This window comes from Curcuma longa, chromosome 1 (assembly GCF_044706935.1).
Source record: "Curcuma longa cultivar G26 ecotype Majalengka, Jawa Barat chromosome 1, ITB_CL_G26_1.1, whole genome shotgun sequence".
Taxonomy (NCBI): domain Eukaryota; kingdom Viridiplantae; phylum Streptophyta; class Magnoliopsida; order Zingiberales; family Zingiberaceae; genus Curcuma; species Curcuma longa.
Genome location: NC_133861.1, coordinates 11,639,579 through 11,664,127, shown reverse-complemented (window position 1 = coordinate 11,664,127; position 24,549 = coordinate 11,639,579). Strand labels below are relative to the sequence as shown.

At 36.1% G+C, this 24,549-nt stretch overlaps 3 protein-coding genes across 4 annotated transcripts; 2 read left to right on the top strand and 1 right to left on the bottom strand.

The window, feature by feature from the left end:
* The first annotated feature begins 164 nt into the window (after window positions 1–164).
* On the top strand, window positions 165–4,506 carry LOC141830361 (uncharacterized). The gene is made up of 2 exons (XM_074717802.1): window positions 165–407; window positions 3,948–4,506. The coding sequence occupies exon 2, from the start codon at window positions 4,006–4,008 to the stop codon at window positions 4,441–4,443; it is 438 nt and encodes a 145-aa protein (XP_074573903.1). The 5' UTR covers window positions 165–407; window positions 3,948–4,005; the 3' UTR covers window positions 4,444–4,506.
* Window positions 4,507–7,402: 2,896 nt separating this feature from the next.
* Window positions 7,403–18,527, top strand: LOC141830381 (DNA-directed RNA polymerase 2A-like). Its single transcript, XM_074717818.1, has 15 exons — window positions 7,403–7,588; window positions 9,596–9,948; window positions 10,508–10,621; window positions 10,733–10,864; window positions 10,955–11,371; window positions 12,222–12,272; window positions 12,999–13,069; window positions 15,841–15,925; window positions 16,166–16,318; window positions 16,449–16,523; window positions 17,058–17,147; window positions 17,247–17,294; window positions 17,416–17,530; window positions 17,637–17,740; window positions 17,970–18,527. Exons 2-15 carry the CDS (start codon window positions 9,853–9,855, stop codon window positions 18,078–18,080), a joined length of 1,662 nt encoding a protein of 553 aa, XP_074573919.1. The 5' UTR covers window positions 7,403–7,588; window positions 9,596–9,852; the 3' UTR covers window positions 18,081–18,527.
* Window positions 18,528–18,925: 398 nt separating this feature from the next.
* LOC141830282 (protein NSP-INTERACTING KINASE 1-like) lies at window positions 18,926–21,662 on the bottom strand. Of its 2 annotated transcripts, XM_074717746.1 has the most exons (11): window positions 21,560–21,662; window positions 21,336–21,468; window positions 21,191–21,262; window positions 20,973–21,116; window positions 20,830–20,901; window positions 20,669–20,728; window positions 20,395–20,492; window positions 20,166–20,312; window positions 19,722–20,063; window positions 19,070–19,653; window positions 18,926–19,009 (listed from the first exon to the last, which is right to left on the bottom strand). In XM_074717746.1, the coding sequence occupies exons 1-11, from the start codon at window positions 21,660–21,662 to the stop codon at window positions 18,926–18,928; spliced, it is 1,839 nt and encodes a 612-aa protein (XP_074573847.1). The 2 variants fall into 2 exon arrangements, with proteins under 2 accessions (XP_074573847.1, XP_074573842.1); XM_074717741.1 differs by having other exon boundaries at window positions 18,926–19,653.
* Between the last annotated feature and the right edge of the window lie 2,887 nt (window positions 21,663–24,549).

Sequence of the window (24,549 nt, the reverse complement as noted above, 5' to 3'; positions counted from 1 at the left end):
CATCAATATTTCAGTAAATAAATTAATTAGAAGATTTTTTTTTTTACATACGTAATCTTTGATCGTTTTAAAAATATTTTTTAAAAAGGTAAATTTCGAGAGTAAATAAAACATTTCCACTAGAAAAAGCGGTGACCTGTGATCTCTTCTAAGCTCGGGATCAACTAGCGCCATCGAGTTGCGTCACCGCCATCGCACATGCCGCGCGGCTCTTTGTCGCTTTTGCTTCCACCTCGAGCCCTTCAATCACAATTCACGCAGTTTAGTTTCTTTCGAGCTGGGCAGGTGCTTTCAAGGCGGAGGCGGAAGCGGAAGCGGAGGCGGCGCAGGACGAAGGGAAGGCGATGGTGGGGATTTTTTCTCGGATTTCTGGCGGATGGGGGCACCGCCGAGCACAAAGCGCGACTGTGAGTTCTTAAACCTTCCAAAAGTCGAATCTTGTTCTGGATCTTATACCTGCCGGATCTTTTATGCTCTGCGATTTTGTGTTGATGCTGATGACTTGTGGATGATACTTGTCGATAGATTTTGGGGGTCGACGTTTGCGTTTGATTTATTTCGCGTATTTGTTGCAGTGAGATTTGAATTTTTGACGTTCGTGATGCTGGAAACAGATTCTAACATTTTGGGGAGTGATTTTGATAGTTGTGGATTTACTGTGTTGATAGATCAATCTTTCAGATTAGAGATGTTTGTTTTCCGTGTAGATATATTCGCTATTTACCCCACAACTTATCTGTGATTTTTTTTTTTTTTGGGAAAAAAAAAAGAGAAGAACTTGCACTATAGTTTCTTGGATTTGCTCTTCAGTTCGTCCTATAATGTAGTGTTTTTTTCCTTTACTGGTTTTTAAATGTTATATTTTCTCAGATAAGTTTCTTGAAATATTTTCACTTTTTATTCTAATTACTAGGTCTATACAAGCTGTTTGGATAATCACTTATTCCAATAACTAAAAATGTTAGGAAAAAGATCAATCCGTATATGACACTCACACCTTTGATGAGTGATTGGCCCTAGATACTAAATTCGACTAGCCCAAATCTAAAACAAGAACTACAAGTGCATATTAGTGAGACAAGCAGAATTTGAACAATTTACCTCATGCTTTCGTCACATGTCGAAGTTGGTTGACTACGACTAGACTTATCCCAAAAGCTAAAGTTGACAAGAAAAAGACTAATTTTAACTACACATTCTTGATGAATTCAATTCAAATTTAGCATCTTTCTTTAACAATCCTTGATATTGTTTATGTCGAAGATCTACATCTATTTTAATTAGTCATGAAAGCACAAGGCTCCTTCAAAATAAATATAATTGCATGCAATATGCTTGTTTGTTTGAGCTTATTTTAACTTAATTTCCACATGCATGTGCACACAAAAATGCAACTATGAAGGCAACATATTGTGGTTGGCACTCTTTAAGGTTTAGGGTAATTAACTCCTCTAGCTTCCTTCGTTATTTCAAAATTGTAGGGGCATTCTTGATAAACTACTCGACAGATATAGAAAGTGAAATTTGATTATATGAATGCCTTTGAGGCTTAGAATATAACCGACAGATATAGAAAGTGAAATTTGATTATATGAATGCCTTTGAGGCTTAGAATATAACCAACCTTGCATAGACCCAATGGAAGATGAGCTGACCTGACCGTAGGAAGAGCCAAGAAAGCGCTGGATCCGACACATGGGAGAATAAGGAGAGGAGGACGACGGCCATACGAGGCTGAAGAGAAGGTGACCGGATATCCCGCCGGACCTTTAAAATTTCAATTTCGGAAATTTATTAAATCACAAGTTTTAAAATTATCTAAATTACTGAAATTTACCAAATAGCGTATATATTTTCCAAAATACACTCCATTACTACTTAACTCTTATTGATTTAGTCAATCATGCAGTCAAACATCTTTTAAAATCATGAATAATTATTTTTTTCAAGAAAACCTTGATGAAACTACACTTATATGATTCACCTAAATTTAAAATTTCTGATTTCAAAACTTTTCATATTTAAATTGAAAAAATATATATCTTTTTCACTCTAAAACCTTTTTAGCCATTAACAATCTTTTGCAAAAAAAAATATATATATATATATATATATATTCATTCACTCTAAAAGTGATATTACCTTAGAATTTTTTATAAGTTTTTTATGTTTAAAATTTGTAGAGCAAAAATCAAAATACTATCTTTTTTTTCTTCAAATTGTCAATTGGAGGTTTCATTTTGATTTTTTTTATAAAAGGAGATCCTATTTTTATAAAATGATATAATTAATTTATCTTTCGGTGCTATTTTAATTATTATCATATTTATAATTTTCATCTAAATCATAAACTAGTCGGGTGTATTGTAGCAGTTATAGTTTCATAACTGCTACAATTAAACTGTCACATAGTTGTAGCAACTATGATTTTGTAGTTGCTACATAGTTATAATATTTATATTTTTTAGATGCTATAACATGGAAACAAATCTTTTTTAGGATTAAAATTATTTGTAGTCTCTAAAATGCTTTAATTAAACGATATTTTTTGAGTTGAAATCGGGTGGTTAGCAACCCCACAATCAATTGTAAATTTTTGAATGAATTTTGATTTAATATATTATACATCTGTAGTTCAACTCGAGTCCAAAGTTATGACATTTCCAATTTTATCCGTCCGTGATGATCTCTCCTCATTTCCTATATAAATCCTACATGCATTATAACAGCTATGGTTTCGTAGCTACTGTATTATGGATTTGATCTGCTTACCTAGCATTCACATAGTAATTACAAAATTATAAATGTTACCGTCTGTGTAATAGTTAAGAAATCATAGCTGCTACAACTATATAATAATTATAATTTCATAATTATAATATGTCATGATTTAATTTATATGTCAGAAGAAGCGAATAGTATATTAGAGAGTATTTATATTATTTTATAGGAATTGAAACATCTTTTTTTAATAAAAAATCAAAATTGAATGCTGGAATGCCTTGTTAACGATACAACAAAGGTGGGATCCGCCTGCACGGTCGGCCCTAATTATTTAATTAGGAAGAAGTAAATTAGAAAATTAAAATTAATTATTTATGAGAAAGTAAATTAGAAAATTAAAATTAAACAGAGATCAAATTAAATATTCCAATCGATAAAATAAACCGAGTGAGAGATTGAATCGATGACAAGCAAATCAATAAAAAAATAAACAGTGATAAAAATTAATAATATACTGGCTTAGCGTGGAGTTGATTCTATTTTAAATAGGTCAATGTCTAATTAGCGACGAGAGGAGACAAGTTGAAGTTAGATTTTTTTTTTCTCATTAATTTAGGTAAGCATTTTACTTATTGCATTTTGAAAGATCATTGTATTCCTATCTTTTGTTAATCATCAAGAGTATAAAAAATTAAGCTTTCATTTATTTTAATATAAAATATTCATTATGATATAAAGAACAAATAAATCTTACTTATGGAGATGCATTTCTATAATTTTTTAAATATTTTAATGTCTATTATTTATTTTTCATTATTTACTCTTTATGATTAAACATAAATATTTGATTAAAGTTACATAATAATTAACAAGTTGCAGTTGTTATTTACGTTTTAAATTAGTTTATTTGAGTTATTTTCTAATTATTTTTATTTTATTTATAAGTGATGTATAAACTAAGAATTTGATCTAAAAAATAAAAAGAACTAATCAATTGAGTTTTATAAAAAAAACTAATTAAAAAAGATTTATTATATATTTAGTGGAAAGTACGTATGTATTCCAGCGGATCAAACTGAAATTTTATTTCTATCGTGAAAACTAAAGACTCCATCAGTCACCGTTTATCACACCTTTTGGATTCAATGATCACCGTTGCTTAAGAGGTACGTTTCTTTAAATATATCTCAACCTGTCATCGGTCTTTTCGCTCATCCATTTAGGTTTTGCTCGTGTTCTCTCCGCCCCCTCCGCCTCTAAATCAAAAAAGCCGTCAGAGCCATGGCCGAAGAAATCCCCTTCTCATACGTCGTCGTTGAGTTCAAGAAAATCCAGGATCTCAATGAATCCGTAATACAGAATCTTCGTAAGAAGAACGAGGACCTCATTAAGAAGGAGGGTTTTGGACTTGATATCCGTAAGTTGCACGACGACCGCAAAGCCCAGATTGAGGACGAGGACCTCAAGTTGCAGAATCTCAATCTCCATAAGGAGCGCGAGGACCTCAAGTTGCAGAATCTCAATCTCCATAAGGAGCTCGAGGACTTGGCATGGCATAAAGAACGAGCACTTGGCATGACATTTGGAGTTGGAGTTGCGGTTGGGGCGCTTGCCCTTGGGACTCTTTACCTTTTCGAATTAAGCATGGCATTTGGAGTTGGAGTTGCGGTTGGGGCGCTTGCCCTTGGGACTCTTGACCTTTTCAAATTCAAGCACTGAGCTGTATTCTGCTTTTATTGCCTTCTCGCTACATTGAGCTCCTTTTCCTTCTTTTTTTTTTCATCAAGCAATTTCTTTTATAGTGACCATATAATAATGTTTATCTTACTGCAGAATAACACAGTAATCTAGGCTTGATTTAGATATGCACAATTAAGATTGCTGCCTTAATTACTATCCTTTGCTTTATTCGAAGATGCAATGAAAATCGACAACTTGATCCGTATTTTGAGCAGTAAATTTAATCATCACCACCTGTAGAATTGAACAGATTAAACAATGAACTAACCAGTATTTCCACCGAGTCATGAAATTGTCCATTTAGATCCTGATCATCTTTCATATGTTATATGTACAACCTCTTCCAGAAATAAATATGATTAATAACTTGTTCACCGTGCAACACTTCCAGTTTGATTTCTTCTTGATTTCCTGTGTTGTATCTTGACTATCTGCAGTAGTTATGGTGTTTAATGGCTTGATTTTTCTTTGCAAAGTAGAATATGTATATATCAATATACCTAGAATGTGGAATCCCCTCCGCTACCAAGTCGTCGTCGCTCATGATAGAGGAAATAGATTCAATACTGTGCTGTGCGCAGATGAAAATACCTCCACGAAGACAACAAAATCACATCATTACAAAAAATGAAGAAACGTGATCTACATGTTTTAACCTAAGATACTTACCAGAGAATCCAAATTTATATGATATCAGAGATATTCAATAAAAATTAAACAATCCACTGTCTACATTGAATTCAGAAGTCCTCTCATTCCTCTCTTTACACCTCTCTCATATTAATGGTGAAAACAAACAAAATCTTTTCAAACATCAAAAGCTCAATTTCAGAAGAAAAACCTCTTCTCTGTAAGCTCTTCTTTGTTCGGGAAGAAGAACCGAAAGGATTGCGGCGGGTGGGAGCTACGGCGTCATCTCTCTTGCTCTCAGCTGCAGCGGCCAGATGGCTAGGGCTGCGGGCGTCGGTGTCGGCGCCGGTTGCGGAGAGGTCTCGGCTGCGGCTACCGACGGCTAGGGCTGCGAGCGTCGGCGCCGGTTGTGGAGAGGGCCGGTCGTGGAGAGGACCGCGGCGGTTGTGAACGAAGAAGAGGAAGAAGGGCGCTCGGGTGTGGCGTTCGGGCAGAGGCTGGGTTGCAGTGTTTATAACGAGTAATTCCTTCCTTCTCTCGCGGCCGTTGTAAGGAAGAAAACGCACGAAGAAGGAAAGTCGCGGAGAAGGAGAAGTCGCGGAGGTGTCGGGTCGGGTTTCGGGTTTAACCCAAACCCAATCCATTAACCCGTTAACCCATTACTAAATGGGCTTAGGACAGGGCTGGTTAAATGGGTTTTAAGGTGGGCCTAAATCTTACACACTCTATGGTCACTTCGGAGACACTCCGCCTAACCCTTTTTGGCTCTTCCTACGATCAGCTCATCTTCCGCAACCGCCTTGGTGTTGTTGTGGCCGACGTATTCACCGGGGAGGAGCTCCGCCCGCCCACCCTCCCCAAATCCCACCGCTTCTTCTTCAGAGCCTTAACTGGCCCTCTTTCATCCCCAAGTTCCCATCTCCTGTTGTGCGACAAGCAGAGCCTCTTCCCGTGGCAAGTGGGAAGCAGCAGCTGGAAAGGGCGTATTCGAGATTAGATGCAATAAATGGAGGTAAAATGGAGGAATAGAATTTGACTCCGTTACGAAGCGTTGGATGTCGGTTTTGCCATTGTGGTGCGGAGGGAGACGGAGGTCAAGTTCCGTTTGGATACCGGTTCGGGTGGCCTTGGTCTCCTCCCGGTCTACACTGTCCACAGCTCGCTGTCCCTGTCATCTATAAATAGCCAGTCCGCTACCCTCCTATATTCATTTCTGGAACCGCCTCAGCGAAGGTGAGGGCGAAGGTGAGCAACATTCCGCTTCCAGCTCGAGTAATGTTATCTTCCTTTTCAGATCTACTTCTTTTGCTTCCTTTTCAGATCGAGTAATGCATTTGCTATTCTAGATATTATTCCTGTGTTTTTCGTTTCCTGCATATTGGACCTTACAGACCTTATGATCTTTGTCGGTACTCTTGTGTTTTTGTTTTCGTCTTTTGTAATCAGCATGGCCGAAGAAGGGGAAGAAGAGAAAAGCTACGTGGCGGCCGAAGAAGAGGAAGAAGAGAAAAGCTACGTGGCGGCCGAAGAAGAGAAGAAGAGAAAAGCTACGTGGCGGCCGAAGAAGAGGAAGAAGAGAAAAGTTATGCTGAATTAAAGGAACTTGTAGCAGAACTCAGAGAAGAGAACGCCTGCCGCTATGAAGTCATTAAAGTCTTACAAGCACAAATCAATAATCTGAAAGACAACCAGCGTATCCAGGATGACATCTACCGACTGTTACAAATAAAATACAGCAAACTCACCGATACTATTCGTGCGAGAGATGAAGTCATCAAGGAAATCCTCGTTAAGTTTTCTTCAATCATAAGTAACGAATAGCTTATATGGAAAATCATTTTGTGGTATGAAAGTGTCCATGTAGTTGAGACTATATAGTTGTTGTTGGGGCCGATTGTTGATTGCTGTTGTTTTGTCATTTTGGATTTAGTTGGTTAAAGTGATGAGTATAACTTCTACACTTAGTGGTTTGATTTTGATGAGTATCACTGCAAATTATTTCACGATGGATATATTCAATTTCCTACAATGCAAACTCATCAAAATCAAACCACTAGGTGTAGAAGGTATACTCATCACTTTAACCAACTAAATCCAAAATGACAAAACAACAACAATCAACAATCGGCCCCAACAACAACTATATGGTCTCAACTACATGGACATTTTCATACCACAAAATGCTTTTCCATATAAGCTATTCGTTACTTATGATTGAAGAAAGCTTAACGAGGATTTCCTTGATGACTTCATCTCTCGCACGAATAGTATCGGTGAGCCTGCTGTATTTTATTTGTAACAGTCGGTAGATGTCATCCTGGATACGCTGGTTGTCTTCCAGATTATTGATTTGTGTTTGTAAGACTTTAATGACTTCACAGCGGCGGGCGTTCTCTTCTCTGAGTTCTGCTACAAGTTCCTTTAATTCAGCATAACTTTTCTCTTCTTCCTCTTCTTCGGCCGCTATCCATCGTGAAATAATTTGCAATGATGAGTATGCATCTAGACTTTAATAAAGCTCATTTATATCCTTGTGTGAAAATAATTCATTATAGGATGAATGTGGGACTTACAAATTGAGATAAAGTTCCTTTGAGTTGGATGCAAATTTTATGCTGTCTTGTTTTGTTTACCTACATGAGTGTGTATTATCATATTCTTATGTTAATTGATGTTGATCTTAAGCTGATTTCTCTTAAAATGAGATGTTCCAAGCCAAGCAAGGCATTTTGACAGGACCAAAGTTTATTCTTTTTCGTAAGTATAGGTAGAAAGTTAAACATGTTGGATTGTGATATATGGTGGTCACTGGTCATGGCATCAGATAATTGAAAAGTAAGATAACTGATACTAGGAGGGTTGAAACTTGAATGATGAGGCAAATATGTGTTTATAGGATGTAGGTTCTATGGTTCGACTCCAACTGTGAGTTTTTTTACCAATTCTCAATGCAACTTACTGGAATCATACTTATTACTATATATCTTTTATTGCATGTATTTGCCATTCTGGTGAGTCAAAGATAGCAGTGCTTTTTGAAACATGATTTTTTTGTCATTTTTTTCATTCATCTTTTGTACTTATACTTGCAAGTAAGCAATCTACACCCATAAAAAGGGCGTCTATGGAGATCATGAATTCTCAAAAAATTTAAGTCCTGTCTTTACTAATTAATGATATTGTCTCTATGCATGAGCTTCTGATCATTTCTTAGAGCATCCTTAGTTGCAACAAATTCACTGAATATTTGCAAAGGAATATGGGTTTCAGTCTGATAGATAATTAGCAGTTAGCTATATTCTTTCTGCAGTTAATCTAATATTAAAATTTGTCAGTAAACATTTTAATTATTTCCAAAATGTTATCAAAGTAAATGTAGTAGCAGTCACTTGCAAAATGCTACTTGTGAGTAAAATTGCAAAGTGAAAAGTGCAAAAGGCTTTTCAAACTGTTTTGCTAACTACATATTCAAATCAGGGCTACATTTGGAATATTGTCATGGTTTGTTTCTTCTGGAAGTGTGTATTTCTGAAATAAGAGTGAGTTTGGAAGTACCAGTGATATCTATTATTATCTTTCCAAACTACACAAAATTCACAAAGATTAGTCGAAACAACATTTTATAATGCATTCTTAAGGATTGAAATGATTTCATGCCTTTAATTCTACAATTTTGCTCTTAACAGCTAATGATTATTTCTCATCCTCTTTCCATAACTTTGATTCATGCATTCATGAATCTTTTAGTAATTAATCAACTATCTTCCTTCATTTTGTATTAAAGATGTTTTGCATGAGTACTGGGAAGTTCATGTGGGGCTGCTACATGGTAACTTTAGAATGTCAAATACAATGAAAATGCTATGTAAGCCTTAGAATACCAATTTCTATTACATTGATTTCAGTCTGTTGTGGTGGAATACATGACCTGATCGCATGTGTCATATTTCTTTCTCCATAACGAAAGTGTGTTTTACTGTTGTGGTGGAATACATGACCTGATCGCATGTGTCATGTTTCTTTCTCCATAACGAAAGTGTGTTTTAACTTTAGTGAAGCTATTTGATTAATGAATATATGAAATAGGCAGTCATTTGCTCCTCAGTTTAAATGACAGCTAATTTAGAATGACAATTATAATTTATACAACTGACATGAGTATGTTGAAATGAATATGTGGGTTACTAGATCATATTAAATAAAAATATATATACCCAAGCAATTAAGCTTAGTCCTGAATCCTGATAAGTGATAGATGGGAGAAAATAGGTTTAAATAATGTGAACACACTCCTTGAGTTAATTATTCCTGAGATGTGAACTGAGAAAGGTAAAAGGAAGACCAAAGAAATTTTTCTTACATAATCTAAAGTGTCTCAAGTTAAGCCCAGTTTGTTGGGATTCCCAGATTATTGTCATAGTCATAGTTTCCTGTTGAGGTATGTATGGTAATAACCCAGTTATTTATTTTTGGGTCAGAAATAACCCAGTTAATTTTGCAGTGGAATGCTGGTCCAAGATCCATCAAAAGATGGTAACAGTAATGATGCAATATTTGAGCAAGCTAGGCAGATGGGAGCCATGCAAGGACCAGTTGAGCCTAGTCAATCTTCAAGCTCAAGAAGTTTTACAGGAACTGGCAGACTACTATCAGGTGAAACAGTGCATGCTGCTCCTCAACAGCCTGAGAGCATAGTTCACAATATCTACTTTTGGACCAATGGGTTCACAGTCAATGATGGCCCATTGAGGAGGTTCGATGATCCCCAAAATGCATCCAAGAAAGCATGGGGCAAGACAACAAAGAGAGGCAGTTAAAAGGGCTCCAAGAAAGCAGATGCAAACTATCTTTGAGGTTTTATATCTTGAAAACGTGTACATTGCGCATGCAATTATAAACTCAAGAATGTTTTCTTAATGGTGCCGACTGAGTTGGTAATTAAAGACATTGTCTATTGATGCTTAATGTTGGATCAAATCCCACATCATTGCTTATCTTCAAGATTTTTTTATTCACGTTATTGTTTCATTGGAACTCGTTCTAATTCTTTTGGTTTCCCTAATCATTGATATATGCATCTAGAATTGTAAAGTTTTGATTATATGATAATTTAGTCTGCCTATTGAAAAATAGTTGGTCTTTTTCTTTTTAACCTGATGGTGGCCTAAAGTGCTTTGTATTACCATGCTTGGCTTTCACATATGGAAATGCATGATTGAAAAATGCATGAGCTTCTTATGATACTTGCATCATTTTGCTAATGATTTGTATTGTTGCTAGCAAGAGCCTGCTTAGCAACATTTTTTTTTGTTATCTGTACAACAGCTTCCACCTACTCAGAAATTTGGGGATGGTTATTGTCTAGGATAAGGTATTCTGTGAAATAGCAGAGAACTAATAGTACATATTTCAGGCTCTGGACATGCTTGGTAGTACTAAATGGAGGGTAAGCAAAAGGGTTCTTGGTATTGTAGAAAGAATATGGTCCAGTGGAGGATGTCTTGCTGGCTTGGTTGATCGTGAAGATGTGAGTTTTTCTTGGCTCTTTATATTATCTTTGGCGCACACTTTTTTGTTTTTTTTTGTATTTTTTTTTGACAATGTAACTTGATACTATCTTTATATTATCCAACTCCAGATCCCTCTTCCTGAGAAACCTGATACTGAAGATGAGACTGAACTTCGGGAGTGGAAGTTGAAAATGAGATCTGTTAGGAAGAAAATTAATGAAAGACATTCTCAAAGCTGTGATGTGGAACTTAAACTCTCTGTAGGAAGATACCTTTTGTATTGCTTCCATAAGTTCCTTTACCAACATTTATACCTAAAATATGAACTCATCCTTTATTCTTGAAATCAGGTAGCTAGAAAGATGGAAGATGAGGAGGAATTCTATTATCCACACAACCTGGACTTCAGAGGGCGTGCTAATCCAATGCACCCCTACCTAAACCATCTTGGTTCTGATTTATGCCGAGGAATTTTAGAGTTTGCAGAGGGAAGGCCACTTGGAAAATCTGGCTTACGTTGGTTAAAAATTCATTTAGCAAATTTATATGGCAGTGGAGTGAACAAGTTGTCTTATGATGGTCGAATAGCATTTACAGAAAGTCACTTGGAGGATATATTTGACTCTGCGGATAGACCACTTGAGGGTGGGCGTTGGTGGTTAGGTGCTGAAGACCCCTTTCAATGCCTGTCAGTTTGTATCAATCTTGCTGAGGCATTAAGAAACTCTTCTCCAGAAGCTACAATTTCACACATACCTGTACATCAGGTGCATGAGTATTCTAGTTTCATGTTCTCTGCTTAAATGAGACAATAATTTGCCTTTGATTTGTCTCAGGCTCTAGTTGAAAATCATGACTTGTTTTATATATCAGCTATTATGTTTCAATTATACATGTGAATTAGGATTCTATAATCATTGGGATCAAGAAACCTATGGGAACTTTAGGAATGCTGGAAGAGAATAAAATGAAAGAAAGTGAAAGGGAATAAAAAAGGAAAAATAAATCATAAAGAAAAAAAAGAACAGAAAAGGAAAAGGAAGGTGGGTTAGGGTCACTTGAAGGATTTATGATAGTTATATGGATACCTAAAGTATGAAAAAAGTTGATATTCTTGTCCCAACCATTCTTGTTAACCCTGATACCACTAGTAAAAGGTGAATTAATATGAACTTGTGAATATCAGTTCCCTACATTATCTGATGGACAATTGTTTGGTGTCAAACAGACTTGACAATTGGTAGTCCACTATATATTGAATTATTTTAACCGAACATGTTTTGTATGAAGTAAATGCAAAGATAATGCTCCTGTTTTTTGTAGAAATTTAAAGGAGATAGATTTAAATAGTTTGGCGAAACAATTAGATAGTAAAAATTTTGAGTTCATAGAACAACAAACAGTGACAATAACATTTTTTGGAATTTTTTATGCTGAATCTTAATAGTTGGCACTGATATTATGTTTGTGAAAAGAGTACCTAGTTGTGCATGGATATTGAGAATATTTTAGAGTTTTATAATGTGTGTTTTTTTGCTTTGATATTATTTTGTTACTAAAAGTGGTTATTCTGTGCAATCAAAAATAGTGCCTGAATCTTTCTATTTCTTTTTTCAGGATGGATCTTGTAATGGACTTCAACACTATGCAGCTTTAGGAAGAGATAAGGTAGATCCTCTCTTTTGTTATTGCAAATTGCATTCTTGTAAAGGATTTAGTTATCAAATTAAGTAATATTCATTTTGATGAAGTCGGAAGCAAAGTGCTAGAGTAGAACCTATCTTTTGAAGGTTTTAAAATATATTTTCTCTAAGATTTAACTGTTGATCTTACTAAGAAAGAACTTATTGAAATTGGAAGCCTTATTTTGGTGTTGACTAGTCTCACATGAAGACGATGCATGACTCTCAATCGAGCATGACACTATTGTCCAGCGAGACGTCAACAACAATTGAAGTATTCTGTGCTGATGGTAGCTGTTGGCTTCCTATCCCATCACATCTCCTAGCAGAGGACATGATGGTCGATGCTGCACTAGGGTCTTGACACTCAATGTTTTGGTGGAATTGGCTGCTACCATCTCTTGCTGAACTTTGTTTTTTGTGTTGTGTTTGAATCTGTAGATGTTTTATTTGATTACTTTTAGTTCTTTTGGTCCTTGTGCAGTTCATATTTAGTAGGCTTTTTATCTGCATCTCTTATTTAGTCAGAATATTACACTAAATAATGTTATGCTTAATTTGAGGCCACAGAGAGCATTGCTTCTATTAATAAAATAAATTATAACTGATATTGTGTACATGTTTCTTTTTTATTATACTATCTAATTTCTTTCTTTTTATATAATGTAACATTTTTTTAATTTTAATTAGCTCAACTTCAAATTGAATTTAGTTTGGGGCTGCTGCGGTAAACCTAGTCGATGGAGACAAGCCTGCAGATGTTTACTCGGGCATAGCTGCTGGGTACGTTCTTGTGCTTCAATAATTTGTTTATTGTTCAATTACTTCGATAACTTGTTTAATTGTGTTTGATTCATTTTTCTTGTCTTATTTTCCTAGACGCTAGGGTAATATTATGTTGGATCGATAAATTTTATATATCCTGGCATGCTAAGTATTTAGAGGCTATGCAATTCAACATGAAATGTTTAGGGTCAGTTTACATGGATGGAAGCTATGGGAGGGAAGAAAGTAACACAAAATATGTCCATAATGATGAAGTTCCATGTCCTTTGATTCAATAAAAATTTATTTAATTAAGTGAAAATTAATTAATATTTTTAATTTATTTCATTGGAACACATGATAATTATAATATGCATGTGTACATGGCACAACACTTTGATTAAATAAAAATTTATTGATTAAGTTAAAAAATAATCTATTTTATTAATTTTAATTTAGTTCATTGGAACACGTGATAATTACAATATGTGTGCATTGAATGGATTTGATAATATTTTTTTTTTAATCTATAAAATTCAGTTGGAAAGTATAAAGAATTTTCAATTTTGAATTTAATTTTATTAAAAATATTAAATCTAAATGTTTCAAATTTGATTGAGTTGAATGAATCTAACTTTATATATATTTTTTAGAAATTTCATATTTAAATATATATAATTATAAAATTCAAAATCTAATTGAAGCCTAAAATATAATATTTTACATACTAAAATTTGAAAAATCTTATATCTCATTATTTTTTTACTCATCTAATAATTATAGTTAGAAACAAAATTAATTAAATTCAAATGAGAGAATTTTAAATTATTTCACTACATTCAAAAAAATTATTTATGTTTATAAAAAAAAAATAAAACAAAGTGATACGTAATACTCAAATTTCTTATCAAATAATATTAATAAATTTCAAACACAATTATATAAACACATAAAAATATATGTTCATTTCAAATAAAATTACATGTTTAACAATCAAAGCCTTTCTTACTTGCAAATTTAATAGTGTTACAATGTTAATTCAAAGCAAAACACATCCTAGTTTATTGAAAACCATGGAATGTCTAATTTCCTCATTACTTATTCAATATGTTTATGTGAAATTATTATGTGCAATCATTATGAAACAAAAGAAGTATATAATTTACAATTGGCTAAAGTTAAAAAAACCCAATGGTTACAAGCTTTTTTAATTATTAAAGTGATTAAATTAATCAATAAATATAAACAAAATAGCAAACATATATTAATAATGTAATTAATTATTCAATAAACAACTTATTTTAATAAAAAGTTAATTAAAAGATACAAATTTTACTAAGTATAATTAATTCTGCTTTTATTAATAATTCAATTAAACAATATTGAATTCATACAACACGGTATGATAGAGTCGTTTTAGTCAGAGATTGAAATTTCTGCATGCTTCAAAATTTCAAACCTTGGTAGTAATACAATAACAATGAGTTTGTTCATTCTAAAGGGCTTTTCAAGTACATACTAAGAAAAAAAATGACAGCTCGGTACACGAAGCTCTTGCCAATGCGGGTACCAGAGAAAGGTCAGACCACATTAGGTCTATTATATGCAATCTTATCTTGCATTACAAGGGGTTATCTTCGCGACTCGAACTTGTGACCATAAGGCTAGCAACAACTTTATCATTGCACCAAGGTTTCCCTTCAGGTACATACAAGAAACTTAAAACGAAAATATAGCAATCACCTTTCACTAAGAGAAATTATTAATTAATTAAAACATAGATAAAGCAAACTATAAATCCTCAATGAGCAATGATAAATCTCCAAAAGCCTCTAACACCGATGTATATTTCAGAGCAATCTAATGTCGCGACACCCTACATGCTCACCTTGGGTAAATCTAGAAACAAGATAATATGAACATTAACTAGGGAAATAGCTACTAAGGCGAATGTTTACTAATCTTGTATGAATGTTTAGTATAGGTAGCAAATCATGTAGGGATAAAATTGGTATAGCCACGCCAAATAGTTGGTACAAATACGATTTGATCATGAATGATGATGACGACGACGACGATGATAGAACATTGTTAATTAATATTGATTGATATATTTTATGGGGTTTTGATTAGACGATTGACATGGATATTTTCCTATGTGGAAATGGGGAAGTGTGAATTGGATGTTTATCAATATACTTTACTAGTTATATATTAGCCATTTTGTTACTATAAATTTGTCTTTAATATTTTTTAATACCGAGCACATATGCACCTCTGTCCTACATATTTGCTATGCCGTGGGTCAACACATACTGCATATAACCATATATGCATTCTGAAATCTTGGCAGGGACTTAAAGACCACTGTATGAAATGCTTTAAGTAAGTATTCGACCACTGTATTTTTTATTTGTCCACTTTTTTTAAAGTGGTTTCCGTTAGCTGGATAACATAGTCACAATCTCTCTTAAGGGGACACCTACACTGTGTTGGATGTGCAAATTCACCTTTTTTCCATTAGGAATTTAATTGTTTTTTAGCTGAATTATTTAGTGAGATGTCTCACATATTTGAAACTTATTTTGATTTATCTCCTCTAACTTCTGTGCACCTCTTAGAGCTACTAATTAATTAAAAGTTTGCAATCTACTGCTTAAACTTTTTGCATTTCCACTACCCTTTCAACTGAGAAAAATCTTCAAGGATATTGTCTAATTGAAATTGACATTGGTTAGCCTTTTGGAACGCTGAAAGAAGTCATTCTGAATGTCATTTATATAATGCAGGGTCCAAAAAATCATGCAACGAGATGCACAGCAAGATCCTGCTGAAAACCCAAATGCTTTACTGGCTAGACTAATAGTTGATCAGGTTTGTACATTACCTGGTCTACACTGTCCTAATACTTTGCTGTATCTAGTTTGAACTTGCAGCAAGAACACTTATTGGTTGTTCATCTGTAAACTGTTGATTCTAACATGAATTGATAGTTCTTTTCTAATACTTTTTGATGCCATGTATGGAAGTACGCGGAAATAGAGGATTTCTTTTCTTGTTAACTATGCATTAGACCTTGGTTGTTCCTTTGTAATTGTTTTTCTGTTAATTAAGGTTGATAGGAAGTTGGTGAAGCAGACTGTCATGACATCTGTTTATGGCGTAACTTATATTGGAGCTCGAGACCAAATAAAAAGAAGATTAAAGGATCGTGGTGTTATTGCTGATCAAAAAGAGCTATCGAACGCTGCTAGTTATGCTGCCAAAGTAAGAAATAATCCTCTTCTCACTTTACTCTTTTCATTATGTATTTTAGGTTTTGTTGAATTTTTTTGTTTATCTGAGTATCTTGATCATCTGTTTTTGTTTATCTGAGTATCTATGATCATCTGTACAGACGACGTTGACTGCGTTAGGGGAGATGTTCAAATCTGCACGTTGTATTATGAGCTGGCTTGGTGATTGTGCGAAGGTTTGTAATTAGTTAATTAGTCATCAATACTACAAAGCTTTTCAGAACTAAAACTCAAGTATACTGGCTACTTTTAGCCGATTAAGGTTATTTTAGGCGATTAAGGCTGCTTTCTGGATAGAGATGTTGAAAATGCTGTTAGATCATGAAGTATGGTGGGTGAGATAGTTACTGACATTGCTTATGATAGGAACCTGGTTCGCAATTTAATACCTATTAAAATTTCAAAAATATATTGAGACAATAAATACATTTCACATATTCGATTTAATTAAGTTAGCTATTTCTTCTACTTTGAACTATGCTAAAACTACATTGCATATTGTCTTAAACATGCATTTTCTGAAATAAATTACCTCGAATATCGTGTTTCCTTGGACACAATTTTCTATTAACATAGTACCTTAATTTTCCTTGATATAAAATTAGGTACTAGCTTTTGATAACACTGATGATTATGCTTGTGTTTTCTTTCATATTTTTAGAAACCTAAGTGCTGGAAAAAGCAACAAACTGAGTTGTCTTGTTCTACAGATTATTGCTGCAAAAAACCATGCAGTGAGGTGGACTAGTCCTCTTGGACTTCTTGTAGTTCAGCCATATCGTGCACTTGGAACACAGCTTGTAAGTCATACTTGAAGCTATTGATCCAAGATTCCAGTCATCGTTCTTCTTTATTGGGCATTAACTAATCTTTCCATATATATTAACAATATCGTTCAGGTTAGAACATCTCTTCAGGTAGTGTCCTTACAAAAGGAAACTGACAAGGTCTGCTTCTATTCTTTTTTCACCATTTGCCTGTAGCTGAAGATATTAGCATGACGTCTTCTTTGATCCATGATCAAGATTTTAGATGCTTAACTGTTGAACTTTCCTGTTCCTTCTATAGGTCATGGTGAAACGACAAAGAACAGCATTTCCCCCAAACTTTGTTCACTCTCTTGATGGCTCTCACATGATGATGACTGCAGTTGCCTGTAAAAGAGCAGGATTAAGCTTTGCAGGTTTGTCCTTTTGTTACGGAAGACACCTTTACATAATTAAATGAACAGCTCTTTTCTATTGCATCCATGAAGTGGCTGATTATACATCCTTTTTATTCTGTTGCAGGAGTCCATGATTCATTCTGGACACATGCATGCGATGTCGACCAGATGAATACAATTCTTCGTGAAAAGTTTGTGGAACTCTATGAGAAGCCCATATTGGAAAATGTAATAGCATTTTCTACGCCTCTTTTCCTAATAATGTCGGAATAGCTTAAATGTAGTTGTTTTGCCTGGGTGCTGTCAGTACTCTCAAGCATCAACCACTTGAATAACCAAGTGCATCTTGAAGTTAAAAGTTCTTCACTTTGTTGGCTTCTTTTTAACAATGCCAATTGTTTTATCCTTCCCCTTTTGAGGACTACCCCTGACATGCCAGATGGTACTTTTTTTGCAGCTATTGGAGAGCTTTCAGCAAAACTTTCCGGCCTTGGAATTCCCACCATTACCGGAGCGGGGAGATTTCAACCCGAGAGATGTTCTGGATTCTACTTATTTTTTCAACTAATGTGGCTGTGTTCCCTTCCAGCTCTTCGGCTTCACGTTGGTTGCAAGACTCAAACATCTACATCTTCGTTTGGCCATGCAGTCTATCTATTTGGTGGTGCATTGCAAGGATGTTGCAGCTGAATCCACAACGGAAGTTCAGGGAAAGTCGTTTCTGCGTTGACTATGTTTCACCGAGGTTCAAATTTGATGAGATTTATTTATCGATTAAATAAATCAGTGGCGGATCCACCTTTTTTTGCAGAAGAGAATGAGCAGGTAAGTTCAAGCAGTGAAAACTATGACAATGCCTCACAATAAATGCCAAGGCATTTGAGATCACAGAGATCTAGATAAGCTTATTGAGAAGTTTCTTTTTGTAGAAATAGTTTGAAATGAGATTTTACTTTTTTTTTTTTTGTTTTATTTATATGTTCTTTAATACCAGATGTACTAACTTGTAAGGAAACAGTAGCCTATACTTTGAATTCTCTTCGGTTAATGCTATATTGCTCTTGTTTATTCATTATGTTTATTGTTTTGGTGTGGTTGAAGAGATTGTTCTCAATTATAACACACATTATATTATTGCTTTTTTCATGTTTGGATGATTCAAAACGTTCATGTTTATTTTATTTGGATCTAAAATGTTTGATTACTTCTTTTTTTTTGGATAACATTGATATTAAAAGTTTTTATTATTATGGGAATCAATTGATTCTAGATAAATGAGTTTAATTGATGTAATAATATTATTGGAGAAGATTTAATTTTGTTGCTCTTAATTCAGCTAGAAAAAAAAAACACTGGAAGAAAAAAAAAGACGTAGCTGTCAAGCTTCCTGTACAAGCTCTCCGACGAGACACGTCACCTTGGTCCGGAGAGCTCCATGGCTTGGACCAGCAACGACGAGTCGTCGGAGAACCTCTCCGACGGCAATTCGAACCCGTCCTCAAACTTGCGTCCGCCACTGCCTCCGACGCCACCCATCAGTCCTCGCCCGGACGCTGCCGCCTCGCACCTATCCGGCGCCACCGCCTGCACCGCTTCCTTTTCCAGCATCCGTACCACCTCCGCCATCCTCGGCCTCTCCCCCGGCACGTACCGCGTGCACAGCAGCGCCACGCGCACCATTTCCTCCGCGTCCGCCTCGTCATACCCCTTCCTCTTCAGTTCCTCGTCCACCAGCACCTCCACCACCTTCTTTTCCCGGTGCGCCTCGCGCACCCACTCGATCATGGCCCCCTTCTGGCTCGCGGCCCTCGAAGATCCCGCGACGAGCTCGAGGAGGAGGATCCCGAAGCCGAAGACGTCCGTCTTCTCGGAGGACTGCCCGGTGGAGAGGTACTCCGGCGCGATGTGGCCGGCCGTGCCCCGCACCGCGGTGGTGACGTGGGAGTCGGCGTGGTCCAGCATCTTGGCGAGGCCGAAGTCTCCCACCACGGCCTCGCACTCGTCGTCCAGCAAGATGTTGGCGGCCTTGACGTCGCGGTGGATGATCTTGGGGTCGCACTGCTCGTGAAGGTACAGCAGCCCCCTGGCCGCCCCCACCGCGATCGATCTCTTCCTCGTCCTCCACTCTAACGATGGCCTCGCTGCAGAAATTTACAAGACAAGAACAATTCAATGCCAAATCGCTAAATCTACCATCAACTCGACCAACCTCTGAGACGAGAAGCGACGCTGCCATTGGACATGAAGGGATAAACGAGGAGCCTCTCCGTCGCAGTCATGCAATATCCCCACAGCCTGAGCAGGTTCCTGTGCGCCGCCATACTTATCATTTCCACTTCGGTCTGGAACTGGACCTCTCCGCCGGCCGCGTTTCCGTCCTTGAGCCTCTTCACTGCCACCACCGTCCCGTCCTTCAGTTTGCCCTTGTAAACGTTTCCGAATCCGCCTCTTCCCAGTATGCTCTTGCTGCTGAAGTTGTTGGTTGCAATTTGCAGCTCCCTGAACTGGAACCTCCTCAGGTTTCCATGGCAGAGTTCCTCCTTGTGTTGCTCTGCAAATCAAATGCCATCGACATTACTAGCTATCTGAAGAACCAGTGATCCGAGAAGCTTATGGATTCGACATCGACATCACTGGTGTTAGAACTTGTTACCATTGACATCTAAGAACAGATGGTGGTTGTGCCTTCGTCTCCACCAGAGATAAAGTCCCAGGACAAGGCTGATTGCAGCTACACATGCAAAGCTAGACGCAAATGCAAGAACTTTGTGACCTTTTGGCCTTCCTGAAGTTGAGACACCTTAACAAAGAGAATTTGAAATAAGTATTCAGAATCGAGATTTTGATCATCACTTCGAATACTTCAAACTGTATAATTTTACCTCGACTGTTATTTAAGTTGGAGGAGATCGGCACTGATGATGTTTGGAAACATATCTTTTCTGAACCAGTTGGACAAATTAAAGGATTGCCTACAATGCTGAGGCAAAAGGAAATAAATGCAACAACCAATTATTGTTCCTTTGAAGTTTCATGTTACTGTCTGCTACTCAGCATGTTCATGATTTGATGAGTAAAAAAATGTAATAAAGACGAAAAACTGAAAGAGAAACAGAGATAGAAGGCAGTCGAAGCAGAGAACAGATATAGACTTACTTAACTGTCTTGGCAGGAAACTTGAGTATAGGGCCACTAAAGTTGTTGTAAGACAAGTCTCTGAATCATAGAAATAATACATAAGATTTTTTTTTAAATTTATTAACATACATCATAAAATATATTCCTTAGATAATTAAACAGCAGGCAGACAAACTCACAAAAAGGTTAGAGCAGTGATGTTTGCCAAAGGCACAGGAAATGCTCCGCTGAAACTGTTGTTATTTAGCCTCCTGTTGGCAAATAACAGTTCTTAGTTTATGATTTTCCACCATGGAAATACTGATTTTTTGTTTAAACTTACAGGTACTGAAGGCCCTTCAAGTTTCCTGCTGAAGCAGGAATTTCACCACGAAAGTTATTGTTGGAGAGATCAAGTTTGTGGAGCTTGGAGAGCTTCCCGATCTCTTGTGGTAATAATCCTGATATGTTGTTATTCTGCAGGAGACTGAAAACATGGGATGATGTTGTCAGAATGGATCAAAGTAACGTGTTGAGTTAAAGAATTTATAGAGTTCTTACACAAACTCAAGATTTGTAAGGTTCCCGATGCTTGGAGAAAGAGTTCCTGATAGATTCTGGCTAGGAATTTCCCTGTAAAAAAAACACTTAAAAGAATTAGAGTTGTCTCTTTTCCTTGCTCACTTAGATTGAGTGAGAGACTCACAGGCCAATCACTAAGGTTTGAGGTGAGCATGAGACCGTGCTCCAGCTGCATGGATCAACTGAGTCTCTGTCCCAATTCCCAAGAACACCATGGGGATCCTTTAATGAAACTTTGTTGTCCATCAAAGCTTCAACTGAAACATTAACAACAAAAAAAAAAAAGGAATCATTTTTGTCTTCATTGAAAGTTTTTATAGGAGGAAAGAAGTAGGCCATGAATTCTACCTTCAAAATTAACACCTTTAGGGGAGAGCAAAGCATTTGCACAAGCCAAAGAGCAGAAGAAGGTCACCCACAAGAACACAGCCCTTCCCTTGTTCTCCCCCATCGAACTCCCCAGCTTCCAATAGGTGGGCACAGCCTACGAACAGTTTTAAGATCTGGAAGAGTGCTTAACGAAGTAATTAGGGAGCGTAGTGATCATCATTGGTGTCTCTCTTTTTCATCACTTGTTTTGACAGAGAATGGAACTTATCATTCCTTCAAAAGAATCAACTGAAATGGATCACTTGCTCTGCAAGTGTGCTTGGTAGAATGTTAGGACAAAGGTATATGCAATTAATTAGCACGAGTCCAAATTGTAGAAGAGACGACGAATCGAATAGGAGAAGAACCGGCCATTCTTGGCAACATTCTTCAGACTAAAGAACTGAAAACCACTTACCAAAGCACGGTTAATGATGCTGGTTAAGGGGCAACAATGGCGAATGGGGCTCACAGGGTCCACGAATTGTTCTAAAGCACACTTTTTGCACTCGAAATCCTGGCTACAACTTTGAATTGATTCCAACTGAGGGACAAGCCATGCTTTGACGGGATAAAAACAGACACATTGATATAATACTGGCGAGATCATGGCAGAAGGAGCAGCCATAGCTTTATATTGAGTTGTCGTGAGCAAGAATCTGGCTTTTGAACTTGTGGACCATTAATGGCTTCATTTCCTGGTCCCAAGCGAAGCCAGAATTCTGAAGAAAGATAAGTTCTTGCTGCTTGCAAAGCAGAAAGTAAAGATGGTGTATGAAGAGGCAAAGATTTTTTTTTTGTTTTTTATATCAAAATCATTAACAAAAAGATAATTTATTTTTTCCTTTCAAATGAGATCGTCTGCTAGAACAGGTGGAACACTTGGGGCACGATTTTACATTGCCTAACTTAAACTCATTTTAGCCAAACATTAAAATTCAATCACTTGGGGCACGATTGCACCAACAGCTATGACTACAAGGAATCAATGATGGCTTTCATAAAGATGGATCATTGACATATATCAAACTAAAGTTAACAACTTATCATGCCAATCCGAAATTGTTTGCATAACAGCACAACCACTAGGAATCTTGTAATTCATGCATTTACTAGTTGGTAGATTGAAGCAATCCATTTTTATGGATTGTTTATAACGAAAAACTCCTTAAAATATTAATTGTAATTTTTATAAACAGACTCTGTTTCAAATGCTCATTAAAGATGAGCAAAAATGCATGGTATCTCCTATGTTTTGCCCACGAGCTCTAGTGGTAATTTCTTATGATTTTTTGATCGTTACTATGTTTCATTGGTTTTGTAGGATCTGATCCAATAAACCGTAGAGGCTAAAAGCAAAAGTTATATTCTCTGATCAAAGATGATCTATTTATGTAGTCCTACCTTACATTCATGTGTTTTCACTTGAGCATCTCAATTGATTCAGAATATGTACATTTGACTGTTTGCACAATCTAATCTCAATTCTCAACACTAGCATTTCATCTCCAGTTTATCATGAAATTACTCGTTTTATGTCTCAAGCTACTTGGCTGGTTAAAGTATTTCTGACCCAATGCATCAGTGGACAAGCAATAATCATTGACTGCGACAAACGGGAAAACAAATTGGCTACCAAACTAGTTATTCAATCAGTCCTAAACAAACAAAATTGAACCCAAGTTGACAATTTTGAATTTGCACAACATTCCTGACTTTCAAGCTTTGATTAACAAATACTGTCAAATATTTTGAATTTAGTTCACTAGAGTACTGTCACAGAATAAACATGCTCAAAAATCATTGGATGAGAAAGATTAAACAGAGGATTTTCTTGGGGTTGGGATAGTCATGGGAGCTATGGAGATTGTTTTGCACATTGTGAGCCACACCAGAGTCACAATTGGGCTGCGTGCAAAGACTAGGAGAGGCCAGAGAGCTTACAGAGAAGAGGTTTTTCTTCTGAAATTGAGCTTTTGATGTTTGAAAAGATTTTGTTTGTTTTCACCATTAATATGTGAGAGGTGTAAAGAGAGGAATGAGAGGACTTCTGAATTCAATGTAGACAGTGGATTGTTTAATTTTTATTGAATATCTCTGATATCATATAAATTTGGATTCTCTGGTAAGTATCTTAGGTTAAAACATGTAGATCACATTTCTTCATTTTTTGTGATGATGTGATTTTGTTGTCTTCGTGGAGGTATTTTCATCTGCGCACAGCACAGTATTGAATCTATTTCCTCTATCATGAGCGACGATGACTTGGTAGCGGAGGGGATTCCACATTCTAGGTATATTGATATATACATATTCTACTTTGCAAAGAAAAATCAAGCCATTAAACACCATAACTACTGCAGATAGTCAAGATACAACACAGGAAATCAAGAAGAAATCAAACTGGAAGTGTTGCACGGTGAACAAGTTATTAATCATATTTATTTCTGGAAGAGGTTGTACATGTAACATATGAAAGATGATCAGGATCTAAATGGACAATTTCATGACTCGGTGGAAATACTGGTTAGTTCATTGTTTAATCTGTTCAATTCTACAGGTGGTGATGATTAAATTTACTGCTCAAAATACGGATAAAGTTGTCGATTTTCATTGCATCTTCGAATAAAGCAAAGGATAGTAATTAAGGCAGCAATCTTAATTGTGCATATCTAAATCAAGCCTAGATTACTGTGTTATTCTGCAGTAAGATAAACATTATTATATGGTCACTATAAAAGAAATTGCTTGATGAAAAAAAAAGAGGGAAAAGCAGCTCGATGTAGCGAGAAGGCAATAAAAGCAGAATACAGCTCAGTCCTTTAATTTGAAATAAAGAGTCCCAAGGGCAAGCGCCGAAACCGCAACTCCAACTCCAAATGCCGCAACTCCAACTTCAGATGCATACTTGAATTTGAAAAGGTAAAGAGTCCCAAAAGCAAGCGCCCCAACCGCAACTCCAACTCCAA

Bases quoted from the DNA above. Each gene is read 5' to 3' on its own strand.
- LOC141830361 (XM_074717802.1), top strand. From the start codon at position 4,006: ATGGCCGAAGAAATCCCCTTCTCATACGTCGTCGTTGAGTTCAAGAAA.
- LOC141830381 (XM_074717818.1), top strand. From the start codon at position 9,853: ATGATCCCCAAAATGCATCCAAGAAAGCATGGGGCAAGACAACAAAGA. The intron at 10,865-10,954 runs GTAGGAAGATAC...TCTTGAAATCAG, and splicing joins ATGTGGAACTTAAACTCTCT to GTAGCTAGAAAGATGGAAGA. The intron at 12,273-12,998 runs GTAGATCCTCTC...AATTGAATTTAG, and splicing joins CAGCTTTAGGAAGAGATAAG to TTTGGGGCTGCTGCGGTAAA.
- LOC141830282 (XM_074717741.1), bottom strand. From the start codon at position 21,662: ATGGGGGAGAACAAGGGAAGGGCTGTGTTCTTGTGGGTGACCTTCTTC. The intron at 20,493-20,668 runs GTAAGTCTATAT...CTTTTGCCTCAG, and splicing joins TTTCCTGCCAAGACAGTTAA to CATTGTAGGCAATCCTTTAA. The intron at 19,654-19,721 runs GTTGGTCGAGTT...AAATTTCTGCAG, and splicing joins CGTCGCTTCTCGTCTCAGAG to CGAGGCCATCGTTAGAGTGG.